Here is a 13,778-nt window from a genome sequence, read left to right as displayed (position 1 = left end):
CCCCCCCCCCAAAAAAATAAATAAATTTAAGTTTGTTTTTAAAAAATATTTTCAATTTCAAAAATTATTTTCTACTCTAGTAAAAATAAAAGATATTTCTCAAAAACATTTTTCATTCATAATAAATCAAACACTAAAGATCTTTTTCGGAAAATATTTTCTAGTCACCAACCAAACATGAGAAAATAAGTCAAAAATCAACTTGTTTTCCAGGAAATCATTTTCCAGGGAAAACATTTTCCTTCATACCAAACACACCCTTTATCTTCTCACCTAATTTTGCGCAATTTTTGTGTAAATTAAAAGTAACTCCCTCCATCCCATTTTTGTGTAAATTAAAAGTAATCTCCTCCATCCATTTTATGTGACACTCTTTCCTTTTTAGTCCATTCGGAAAAAAATGTCACCTTGTCATAATTAGAAACAATCAAACTTTTATCTTCAGTGAAATGATTTTAAACCACACAAATATCTAAAAATGATTTTAGACCATAAATTTTAAAAATCTTCCTTTTAAAACACCGTGTCAAGTCAAAAAGTGTCACATAAAATGGGACAGAGTCATAGCCTAACAACATCATAAACACCATCTCTTCCTTTGCTATAATTTGTTCGCTTCAGGTAAGCACTTGGACAAGTCCCATGGGTATTGCTATATATATGGGGATGATTCGGTGTAATTTCTGAGGTGTTTAGAATGAATCTGATACTTGGATTCAAGGAAGAAAACGGAAGCAACTTTTGTATATATATAATGTTGTATATCACGAATGAGCTATTGTATTTTGAGCTAAAGATTTACAATATTTCCAGCTGGCGTTGTTAATGTTAGAAATATTGGTAAACTTGGAAGTGCTAAATATCCCACTATTGTTATTGGCATCCAGTAGCTCAATCCTACTTTTTAATTAAAACAAATGGCAGCCTACCAGTTATCACCATATTCATAGTATATTCAATATTGTATGTAGGTCAGCACAAACTTTGTAGATACATATCAAAGCAATTCAGTGTATATAAAGGCATTAAAAGTATACAACACTAGTTGCCTAATTAGGAGACCGTCAAGATCCTAATGCTTCACATGGGTATTTGTATGGACATCTTTATTGTGACCTGCCTCACTTTCTAAGTCTGCAATTAAAACCACAAAAACAATTAGACTGCAAACTGAAAAATTGAACACCTGAAGCAGCATCAACTGTATATGTTCTGCAATATATCTAATGCACATGATGATACTTACCAATATGCATTTAGTTAAAGATTGCTACCATAAAACTAATGTCTTATTCCTGTATAATATCAAATGTCATCTTCAACATGCATATGCGGAGTCAACGGAGGGACCAAGAACTTGATACCTTATCCAGATGTGAACCTAGCATGTATACTAAGTTTAACTTTCTAAAATAAAATTTTGTTTTATCTTGTATATGACCTTTCATGTCAGTCTAGAAGCTCATCATCAGATACTTTCTCATTCACGGGGAGAAATAAATTCCTTTAGCAAAATAACAAGTTTCTCCTAACTGGCACAATTCAGGTACCTCTAGGCATCAAGATTTTGTTATAGTTGCCACCTTAAGAATCCCTATAAGACTTGTCTAAAACAATCAAACTGATTGGAGATGTGCTTAAAGTGCTCAAGGATTCAGCTCTATTATTATTGACTACTACTACAGGAATCCAATCTTTTGGTGTGGCTCTTGCACCTTCTGAGTGCAGATGAGCTGCCCACTTTCAATATCCGCTGTGGGAAGTACAGAAACAATTAGATTGCAACTCAAAAGGCCAACACCTGAAGCTGCATCAAGCACTCTTCTACCAGGTATGTCCTCTGTAATATGACTAACATACATGATACTACCTATATGTAAGTGAAAAACTATTGCTACCATAATACTACACACTATTCCTGTATAGTAATGTACAGTTATACAAGCAAATCTCATAACTGGAATGTCGCCTTCAACATGCCTAAAGCTAATTAAGTTTTGAGTCCCTTAGAACCAGATACTTCACCCAACAGTGAACCAAGAATGTAACTAAGCAAATCTTACTTTAATAACTTGTGTTTACACTTGTACATTGAAGCACAACCAACAAACCAAAAGGATTTAGCATTAGATCTGTGCAACAATATCTGTTCCAACAATAAAAAGGAACTCAGCAACAAATGTTTACATTTCAGGTCAAGTTATACCCAGCACTACGGTAAAGAACAACTTACTATATATATGATGTGCACATGAAGAACATTATCACTGAGGTTTTAGCCATACCCTACGCCACTTGCAAATTATTTCTTTGGATAGGGAAAAAAGGCGGAGAACAATAAATCTTAAGACAATGCCAAGAAAAATCAATATAAAGGATACATGGAAGGATACAGAAGTGCATAAACTGCGGACACCTGCATGACTTCCTACTGCAAGGTTTTAAGGAAAAAATCAACCAGCAATATGAATTCAGTCTTTCCTGAAAAAGCAAAATAAATTTAAGTATTTAGGTTAGTCAAACCCATAGCTGCTTTACCTAGCCAATTTGACCGGTAGACCACAAAAGGCACCAGTCACAGGAAATTCTTTTCTGATGAGACCAATCATAATAAATTCTGATTTAGATGCCATTCCAATATCAACACATAGCCAGATTAACCTGACAAAAAGAGAATTAGCTGCAATAGTGGGACATTTTGTCACAGTTTTTCTAAGGTCCTGAAGGATCATATCGGTCTTCAAAATCATCAGAAGCATCCCTTGCCTTCCGTTTCTTGAAGTCAAAATGACGATCACCTCTCTCCCTATGTGGACTACTCTCCTCAATTGATTTGTGGTACCTTCTGGAAAAATTTAATCTAGAATCATTTGAATAGTCTCTCTTCTCTTTGCTGATCGATTTCTCACGTGAATATGCACGACCAACTCGCTGATTTGGGCTTCTAGAGTAATCTTTTTTGTCCTGTCTGGACCTCCCATTACTTCTCTGGGCCACTAAATGTCGATGATGCCACTGAGATGCTTTTTCCATATTTTCAGAATAATCATCTTTGCAATCTGTTGAATTGACTTCTCCATCAGTATGAAACTCTTCCCTATAACCACCCTCCCTTACTTTGCTTAAAGCAGACGAATCTGGCTGCCTCTTTCCAGACTCAGCTTTATCCTTATAATTATTATTATCCACCCTGTAGGATGCGGACGGCGGAAATTTGGTCCCTTCAGCTCCTTTTGTTGGGCAATTGATGGGATCTGCTTGCCTGATTTCCTCCATGTATTCCTCAATTATGTCCCTCATAACCTAAAGGTAGAAGAGGACATCAATGAAGATGTAAAAGAATAAGGTGTATAGGGAACAGAAAGAAGTATCTGAATACACAAAATGAGTAGACAAAAAGATCGAGATCTATAACGAGTGCAAATAATTGAAGTCCACAAAGCTTTCTGCATTACCAGATGGGCATCAATAGAATTCTTCTTCGCAAATTGATTTTTGAAGGAACAAACTCAGAGTTAGGTCAATGATATACATGACTTGATAGAAAAACAACAGAGAAAACACAGTCAAATCTTAAGAAGCAAAATGTACCTGTGTTGTTGACCGCTTCAACTTTTTCCCGCGATACGACATTCTTCTACGTTTGTAATCCCTTTCCTCAGCTAATAATTCCTCTCTAGTCTTTGTCCTATCTGTGTCCTGAAAATGCCACGCAAAAGATTAAGAAAGGAGTAAGGATCAAATTGATAAGACTAATGTAACTGAAGCTTTAAAGTTAAATTGCATATCACTAAATAATATTTTAATTCACCAATTTTAAGTGAATTTCGCATACTGAAGAATTTAAGTCACTGAATTTTAAGGAATCAGGGTCTTAAGTTTTATCATCTGAAAATGTTTAACGCTAAGAGGTGTTTGACCATGCTAACAAGCTGGTCAAACTAGCGCTTATAAGCAAAAATCGACCAAATGCTTAAGTTTGGTTACCCCTAACTTATGATTTTATAGCTTATATGCAGTTTTGGTTTGACAAAACCTTTTACGATGGTATCCCTAATATGTTTATTTAACTCTCTGAAGTACTCCACATAAAACATAACTTTTAATTATCTCTATACTTTTTCTCCATCATTCATCTGATTTATGTAGAAATATTTTTAGATTTATAATTTTTGACAAATAGCTTTAGGATATTTCAGTCATTTTAACAGAAAAAGTGTTATCAATACCTTTTAATGTAGATTTTATAAAAATCCAAATAATTATTAAATATAGCTTTTCATAAGAGTTTTTAGTTTGTACGAGATGCATTTATATGATATTTAGTGATTGCTCATCCTCCATACTATAACCCGAAATTGTCTCACTAAATTTTTTAAAAGAAATTGTAAATGCCACTCAGGGGTCATTTTGGTTCATGGACTAGTTGAGATTCTGGTGCAGGTATAGTTTTGCAGAGATTAATAATACTTGTACATCTTCTGACAATACAAGTTCTTCCGTGTTGCAACCAATATGAGATACAAGCTCAATTAACGTATAAGTTATACTGGAAATGAAAATGTCATCAAACACACAATAAATAATACTACCATGACTACTTTTTCTAACCTCTCCAACCAAACGACCCCTTGTATGTAATAAGTGATCTTAAATTTCACATCAAATTTCTATGGTGCAGCAAGCATAAATTGGTCCATTGCAACCTTCACTACTAGCAGAGTGCACTGTTCTCACACAGTAACACATCCACAAACAGATTGACTAACAAGTGCAATGAATTCGAAACTTCTAGCCAGACACAAACATATTGAAACACATTCCAGTTTTGTATTTTATTAATTAGCACATTAAACTTTAAAAAATAACAGTCTTTTTGGCACCACGTCTATATTCAGTGCTAGAAGAGACCATGAAGAAAGGATAAAACAGAAAGCATACTTTCATTTGTTGTATTCTGTTAGGATGAATTTTCTCAAGAAGATCTGAAGGGTCGGAAAAACAGAAATATAAGCAAAAATGCTCTTAATGTTTAACCTCCCAAAAGCAGATAGTACTTTCAGAAGCTACTTCTATCCCAAATGTTTCTACACTGGTTATCCCCGTAGAGTTATATATATTTATTGCTTCAAGATCAGCAATGACTCAAAGTACCATTTGACAAGCAAACACACCTGATTATTTCGCGAACGCTGCCACAGAAGTCCATCATGTTCAAGCAGGGGTTTGTAATTAGGGCGTTTTTGCCGTTCCTCATCTGCTTTATTTGAAATATAAGTGTGCTCCATCGATCTGCAAAGAAAACTGTTTAGCAATATACTATAGGAAAAATACACCAAGTATATTTTTATTTCATGCTTGAAGAAAAGAGTGAGATCAGAAGAAAAAAACAGCAATAAAGAACTCCTGTTCTTAACAACTTTGCACAAATTGTAGACGCTTTATCTTTGCACATCACTACTTTACTAAGCCTGTTTGGCCAACCTTCTGAAATCAACTTATTTTGAAAAGGGTTTTTTTCAAAAAAGTACTCTTGGTGAGAAGCAGTATATCTTTGATTAATCGATTTGAAAAGTACTTTTGAGCAGTAACTAGTGTTTGGCCAAGACTTTAGAAAGTGCTTCTAAGTATATTTTCTCAAAACTGCTTTCCAAAAAAAGTACTTCTGAGAAACAACTTCTTCTACTTCCTAAAAACACTTATTTTCGCCTAAAAGTCTGGCCTAACACCTCAATTTTAAGAATAAGCACTTTTGGCCTCACAAAAGCTTAGCCAAAAAGAAAGTATTTTATCGCAAACCAGAGGGCTGGCAAGAACTTTTTATTCATCTGCATATAAATCATCTGTGAGACAGATACAACTTTCTACACAGTTAAAGATATGTTTTTCATCCCTTCAACTTTATGTTATTGTCCTATGCATCTAGATGTATGGTCGTTATAAATCCAGTTGAAACTCTGGGTCTGGGCTTAGTAGCAAAATCATTCATGAATCATAACTTCAATTTGAACCAAGTTAACCCCCAACTTTTGACATCAATGCATAGACTAATCTTCTAAACAGAAAGCATGCACTTGTCCAAAAAAAAGCTCAAGTGTCTTCTCTTTTTTACCATCTAAAATCGAAGAAAAGAAAGAAGGATCAGTTGGCAAGTGGATTACGTGCCTGGGTATGAAACTCTAAACGCAAAATTTGATCATTCAAGTCGGATAGCATTTATCTACGCTAGGATCCGAAGAAAATAGTCAGTAATATAAAAACAAAAACTAATAAAACACTTAAGTAAGAGTTGCTGAATTTGTGTTTTTCCTTCTCATTTTTTTTTTTGGGATGTTGTGATGCACATCTAGACATATGGACATCTTCAGAATACCATTCTAAGAAGAGCAAAGGTAATATACCGTTGGTAAGCTGGAAGTGATGGTAAACTCCTTAGTGCTTTGAGCTTTTCTTCAAGCATGGATCGTTCATACAATGCTGCAACAGCTGCTGCTACTTGGGAAACAAAAATTGCGCTTTTAGAGAGTGTTTCATCCATTACATTTGTTCCCTCATTCTCCATTCTTCTTTTAAGTGGTTCACCACTTTCCTGTGGCTCTTGAAGATTGTCATCCCCACTTTTCATATCAGTAGATTCATTGAACATACAAGAACTAAATGCACAGTCACAGATACATTGCTTTAGCATGTTGATCGCAAACAACTTCCCATTCATTTCTCCATATAATACAGAAAGCTGGGTTCCCAACCACACGAAGACTTGAACTAAGACAGGACACTTAAAACTCCGATTACTCAAAACTGATTCCTCAGCTTCTCCATTGCAAAATGTACTAGCTAAATCATTAGATTCCCTAACTATAGCCTTCAAACAAAGCTTAAACAGTACAAGTATATGATCCCTCATTGCTAAATCAAGTACAACACTATAATACCTAGCTGAATTAGCAACTACCCACGTAGATAAACACTCCACACTACTCATCCCTAATCCTAAAATCGCACGAAGAACACGATATGAATACATAAAAGGAAACTCATTCCAATGATCCGTTTCATTCCTAATTGCATAAACCTCCGAAGGAAGAAGCTGACTAACAATTTCTTTCGGAAACCCCATCAAATTTTGACCAAAATTAGCACATTCGGAAGATAAAACAGCAAGCAAAGTGAGCATTGGAGGATTGGCATTTTCTCCCCTAATAGGAAAAGAAACAACACCAGGACAATTAGAATAACAGAAAGTGGGATTTTCAAAATCGAGGTATGTTTCAAGAGAGAAGCAAAGGTCAGACTGTGATTCAAGCAAGGGTAAGGTAAAGGGATTGGATGAGTGAAGGGTATGGGGGTATTTGAGGTGTTGTATTAGGGTTTGAATGTAATCGGCGGATGAAGAGGAAATGGGTGGGCAATGAAGAGAGTGAGAGAAGAGGGAAGAAAGGGGAAGACGATGGTTGGGATTGAAAGGGCATGGGATTAGAGCTGGAGAAGGAGAGGGAGGAACAAGGGGTATAGGAAGAAGAGAGGAGAGAGAGTTGAGAGTAGTTGAAGAGAGGTTGAGGAGAGATGTAAGGGATGAGAGAGCACCAGGAAGATCATATGCCAGAGCACTGGTTGGAGTAGGGTGGTGGAAGTAAGGTGGTGGCGATGGCAGGGGAAAGGCGGAGGCCGGTGGCAGTGGTAGCGGTGGCGGGGGAAAGGCGGAGACCGGTGGCAGTGGTAGCGGGGGCGGCGGAGGAAATGGATTCATTTCGTCCTTAATGCTCGGCCGACGTGTTGACGAACTAAGTATATTGTGTATGTATTGCGTATATAGTAAGTCTATCTATTCAATATCTATTTAATTTTTATCCATAATTAAAAGACACCCCACTAATTAAGAACTCATCCTAATAACTTGACCTACACCCAAATTATAACCCAAAATCAATCTTTATACCAAGTAAATCCCTAATTCAACTATTTAAATCCCTAAATCTATCCTTAATCAATTTCTAAAAGTAAGTACTAGAAGTAGATTTTTCGATATGAATCCATCGCCCTTATTGAAGAAATAGAACAACGCACCTCTGAATGGGCCCTGCAGTGCGTGATTCAAATTTAATCGGAGCTCCAATGTGAACTCCGACACCGAATAAAAAAAAAAGAAAAGAACAACACATACATGGAGAGCAAGAAAATCGCTATAACAAGAGCTCCTAGCTGGACCGGAACGAAAAGAGGATGAAACTAGTCGAATGGGAGATGAGACAATTCTGTTCTTGAGTGTCTGCTTCATGATCATCTACAATTTCGTTAATGAAAGATACAATGTAGCTAGACGATCGGAGAATCAGAGATTCTCGAAGAAGTGAAGAGTAAGTCCCCATAAGCTTCCTCTTGGCTTTTCTGACCGTCCCAATCTCTCATTATCCAAACCCTCCAAATCAAGATGCAACACACTCCCTCTGTCCCAATTTATATGACTTACTTTCCTTTTTAGTCAGTCCCAAAAAGAATGACACATTTCTATTTTAAGTAACAATTTGCCTATAAAATGTCTTTTTTTACCCCTTAATGAAATAATTTACAACCACACAAATTTCTATCATTCATTTTGGACCACAAGTTTTAAAAGTCTTTCCATTTTTCTTAAAGTTTGTGCCAAATCAAAGTACATCATATAAAATGGGACGGAGGAAGTATAAAAGTTCCTCAGATGATACACTGTTTGAAGCATACGTTTCATCTTTACGCCATCAATTTCAGTACTTGAAATCAACTAAGTTAATCGAGGCAGCCCAGGTAAGATTTCATAAAAAAAGGAATCAATTTTGAATGTAAATTTGATGATTTAGGCTTAAATGAGGAGTGGGGTTAGTGGAACTAATTTTTTTATTTTTTTAAATCACTATTTATTAATTCGAAAGTCTAAGTCAATTATCAATATATTGTATATTGTATTGTAATCTATTTAATTTTGAAACAATTATAATTATTTTCCTATTATTAATTCGAAAGTCTGACTCACTCCGCAGAAGTCTCCCTGATGAGTTTTGTTTGTCTTGCCTTGTGTTTCTTTCTATACTAGATGGTTCTTAGCACGGGCCCAACAATTTAAATTCTAATATAATTTATTGTGTTTGATCTACCTAGGAAATATGTTCGAGAAACCAAGTACCATAATAAACATTTGGCGAAATGATCTAATGGACCCTTGAACTTGTATGTATTTGTATTGTGGATCCTTCTACTTAACTCTTTACCAACTAAACCCTTAAACTCAATCAAAAGATGATTTTTAAACCCCTTCTATCATGCGTGTAGCCTACTCTCCCTTAAATAGATGACATGCCAAATCCATGTCACATAAATTAATAGCACGTCAAAATAATCTTCATTAACTATTTTTAAAAATTATTAATCAAAATATTAAATAAAAGGTAATGGATAGGGGTGGGGGTGGGGGATGATTGATGAAGGTGATGTGAGGGAAAGAAGAAGACTTTTTTTCAAAAAGACATTATTATTTTATTTTAATAAAATTTAAATATGTTCTTCACTTGCCTTTACATGCATGTGGTTACACTCTCTCGCCCACTCATTCATTTTAATGTCACATAAGCATGATCAATGGTCAAAAGTGTTTGATATATTATGTTTTAAAGAGTCTAAGGACTCAATTGATAAATGGTTAAGTAGAAGGGTCCATAATACAAACTCATACAAGTATAGGGATCCATCAGATCATTTCGCCTAAACATTTTTATACCAAAAATTACATGAGACAAAAAATAAAAATACGAATAATAAGTAAGAGTTTTTATAAAGATCAACAATCTTAGTGAGCTCTAGCTTTGAATCGATCAAGAAGTTACTAAATTCTATCAACCTATTTTTGTTTATGGCTTTTGTTCTTGCACTTGAACTCCACTCTGAGCAGTCTTTACCCAGGTACAAATATAGTTGTGAACTACTAGGACATTGTGGGGAGGGACCTTACATTCAGAAAGTTTACAGAAATATCCACCAACATGTACACTACTCTTCATCTTGATCACACTATATATATTGATCCACAAAAGTTAGTACATTTTCATCTCTGTGAGTGAGCAACTGAATTACAAGAAGTAATAATATTTGTCATGATGAAATACTATTGAAAGACCTGAAAGTTAGTTCATACAGACATTGCAACAGAGAACCATACATACTCAATTTATATTTATATAAGATACCTTCAAATGATATTGGCTCAAGTTTGAAAAAATGAAGAAGATGGTTTCCCTGAATCATCAACCATTTTAAGCCTTATAACATTTCCATTCAAATTATTAAAAAATAATCAAGCTCGAAATAATTAATTAGGGGGCATGATCTGAACTTTCTTTTGTTGTTTCTATTAAGTCATTGAAGGGTAGATTGGCGTTTATGTGAGTTCGTTCTCTACTGCTTTTGTATTTGCTTTGAGAGCCTATTTGAGAGTGTCTACCCATTTTTCTTTCTTTCTTTAATCTATTGAATTTATCAGTTGAAGAAAGATCATTTTTTGGATTCTTAATTGTCATCAATATCTATAGATGGCTACTGATACTGTTTCACCAGATCATCCTACACCCGCCTCTGAGTTAAGCTTCTATGAATCTCAGATTTTTACCAAAACATGTTTACATCTCTTCTTTGGGTATTTTAAATGGATACATATGTTGACAACTTAGCTGAAGTGCCCTTCTTGGTTGTTTGGTTATAGATAGAGTTTTGTAGCAAATATACTCTTTGCTCTATCATCTCTAATGTTATGTGTTGAATCTTATTAACACAACTCAGATTTTAGAATTTATATTGTGACCCAATATTTGAGTTCAAGGGTCCTTGTTAATAATGTAGTTTTGATTTTACTATTATAAGGATATTAGGGTGATGAGCCTCATCAGTCCCTACTATCTCTAAGAAATCAAAAAGAGAGAAGTCCAATGTTCAAGTGCATTTTACCAGTTTTCCAAACACGTAAGTAAGGACTTCTTTATGGAAGATGATAAAACTACATGACAACATAATAAAAAAGATTTGAAATGAAATTCACAATAGCTTTAGCGACCTAGAATATGAATTTAAGGTACAGAGTTGTCGAGCAAACGTCTTTTTAATTTAACTCTGTTTGCTCGTTGTCGAGCTAAAAAGACATATTTTTTCTCGGGTGGTATTAGTTTAAATAACTCACTCGTCTAGCATTTTGGTTCAGTGCATACATTTTCAGAGGTGTGATCATAATTATAACTCATCCCTGACATTGTTGTAACTTTTCTGTTCCAACGAATATTCTTCGGGAAAAAATCCAATCAACCATAGTCCATATGTTTAATACTATTTAGTATGATTATATGGTGATATAATTTCAACTTTAAAGGCACATTTCATAGGTAAAAATAACTCAGATAAATATAAACATACAGTTTTTATACCTAGATAATAAAATCAGTGAAAAGGGAGATAGGCATATCCAAGATGATCAAACAAATCTTGACATTGACGTATTACCAGCCAAAAGAGCACCATAGACCTCAAAAACTTGACATTTTAATGCGAAGAAGCTAACTGGAAAATTTAAATCCCGCAAAAGATGACACTTACCAAAGTTAAAAGGGTTGAACACACACAAACACAACAATCACCACAACACAGACCTAAAGACTCCCAAAACAACTTAGGCTTTAAAATTGGAGAAATATTTAAGAAAATGACTAACCAAACCAAAAGCATGGATTGATTTAGATGAAATCCAAGCAACTCGTTGTGTCCTAAGTGGAGTATCACTTGAAATTCTAAAAAAGAGCTAAACTCGGGACAATTCAAAGAGACGAGATAGTCTAAGGAAGTTCACAACCGTCGAACTCACATATTTTAACAGATGTAAGATTAGTGAGATTATGAATTTTTTTTTCTATTGCTCAATGATGCATTGTTCTCACTCTTTATGTGATATTCTATCCTCCTCCAATTCCATGGCAAGCTTCTCTCGCTCTAATTCATACCGATGAATGAATAATAAGCAGTCATGAGCTACGTCAATGCAAGAGAAGACTAATCTTCTACTTTTAACAAAAACAAACAAATAGTAATACTGGAAGGATGCATCTGTAATGACCCTCCAGGTCATTTCTGTGTACCCGCCTTCTTTTCATCGTTTAGAGCATTCTTATAGTGACCCCAAGTCGATTTATGACTTGATGGCACTGACTGTTTGGTCGCCTGGTCATACGTTTGGATTTTGTGCAACTTTTTGTGTTTTAGAGACCTTGAAGCTTGAATAGTTGACTTTAGTCAAAATGTCAAGTCAACGACCTCATAATGGAATTCTGACAGTTCCATCAGCTCCGGAATGGCCAAATTAGGCTAGTAGCATGGTTGGCACGAGTATTGAGGCCTTTCGTGCGAGTATGAATCATTAGGCGTTTTAACCTTTGAAATTTGGTCTAAGTTGACTTTGGTCAACATTCTTGGAAAATGCACTCGGATGAAAATTCCATCAGCGCGGTTAGCCCCGGAATGTCGAGTTTGGTCTAGAACGACATTTCGTTCGACTCCCGAGGCCTCCTGACTCATTCTAAGCCCCTCGGTGGACTTTGGTTAAAATGGGCTTTAGGAGTGGGACTCACTTTTTATCGAGATGACCTCTGATAGAAATTCCGACTGCGCCATTGAGTCCGGAGTGTCGAATTTAGTAGGGAAGTATATTTATTTTATTTTTATCGGGTTCCGAACGAATCCCGAGCAACCCGTCGGAGACTATAAAAAAAATAGCAAAAGCTGAAATCTGGTGCAGCCCTTTTAGTGACCAGATTTTGGGCTCTTAACGACCAGATTTTTGGGTTTTTTAGCGACCAGTTTCGTCCTTTAAAAGCTCTCATTCAGCTTTCAGCCCTCATTTTAAAAGTGTGATATCTTGAGCTATAGAGCTCCAATTTGGGTGTTCAAGATGCTAGGTTGTGAGATTTTTCGAGGAGAACACGTTGGTGAGCTCAGAAGCTGCTTTGGGACCTTCATTTGAGGTAAATTCTCGTTTTCACCTGCTGCCATGGCTACTTTGTGAATTCAATTTGTGGGATATTTTGGAACTTGATTTCTCCTTCATTCTAAGTCCAAATTTGATGATTCTAGTGGCTATTTTGAGTGATTTTTCGAGGAGAACGTTATGGTAGTGTTGGAATTCACTTTAGACCTTCCGTTTCTGGTAAATTTACTGATTTCAGCTGCTGTTTCATTTCTAGTTCTTGAGAAAATTCGGGTTTTGGTTGCATGTTGATATTGTAATGTTTTCGAGCCCCGGATTGTGTCCCATTTTGGGACATGAGCTCAGGGAACTGATTAGGACCTATTTTTGGGGTTAATTCTGAAATTTCCAGCGCGGGTCCCACATTCCCCGTTTTGACCCCGAAATTGGTCCGTCTCCATTTCTTGCGATGTTAGTGTCTAAACGACCGTAATAACATTGTGACTCTATTTTTTATAGCGTGGCAGCGTTTTGAGGCCGTTCGAAAAGGAAAAGCTCCGGAGAAGTGATTTGGAGCCTGCGTGATCGGCCTACAGGTAGGCTACGACTTCCCTCTCTTAGATTGAGCTTGAGCATGTGAATGCATGTTGATTAGTTGGGATTTGGGTTGGGTAGTTATTGAATCATGCATAGGTGTTTAGAAATCATGTTTTCGGCCAATTTCAGGAATTATCGGGTAACTGTGAGCATGATATGTGTTATTAATTGACCCTCTTTGCTATGTGGAGTATATGTATGCTTGATTACT

General features: G+C 35.7%; 1 protein-coding gene across 9 annotated transcripts in view; it reads right to left on the bottom strand.

Moving 5' to 3' along the window:
• LOC102582686 (U11/U12 small nuclear ribonucleoprotein 48 kDa protein) overlaps positions 1-7,803 on the bottom strand; it is a 26,617-nt gene extending 18,814 nt beyond the window's left edge. Inside the window, exons 1-7 of one of the 9 annotated variants that reach the window (XR_001471872.1) lie at positions 6,402-7,803; positions 5,175-5,292; positions 3,592-3,699; positions 2,539-3,303; positions 2,234-2,431; positions 1,678-1,679; positions 1,117-1,134 (exon numbers count right to left, since the gene is read on the bottom strand). Coding sequence is in view for 1 of the 9 variants with exons in the window: in XM_006340421.2 (XP_006340483.1) it covers positions 2,713-3,303; positions 3,592-3,699; positions 5,175-5,292; positions 6,402-7,750 (2,166 nt within the window). In the remaining 8 variants the exon portion in view is untranslated. Of the gene's footprint in view, positions 1-926; positions 3,304-3,591; positions 3,700-5,174; positions 5,293-6,401 lie in introns of those variants that run through there. The other 8 variants (XR_001471877.1, XR_366765.2, XR_366764.2 and 5 more) reach the window with 8 other exon arrangements.
• Between the last annotated feature and the right edge of the window lie 5,975 nt (positions 7,804-13,778).

The sequence above is a fragment of the Solanum tuberosum genome, unplaced genomic scaffold, assembly GCF_000226075.1.
Source record: "Solanum tuberosum cultivar DM 1-3 516 R44 unplaced genomic scaffold, SolTub_3.0 scf00018, whole genome shotgun sequence".
NCBI lineage: Eukaryota > Viridiplantae > Streptophyta > Magnoliopsida > Solanales > Solanaceae > Solanum > Solanum tuberosum.
The sequence above is the reverse complement of the archived record's forward strand: the minus strand, read 5'-3'. Positions and strand labels throughout refer to the sequence as shown.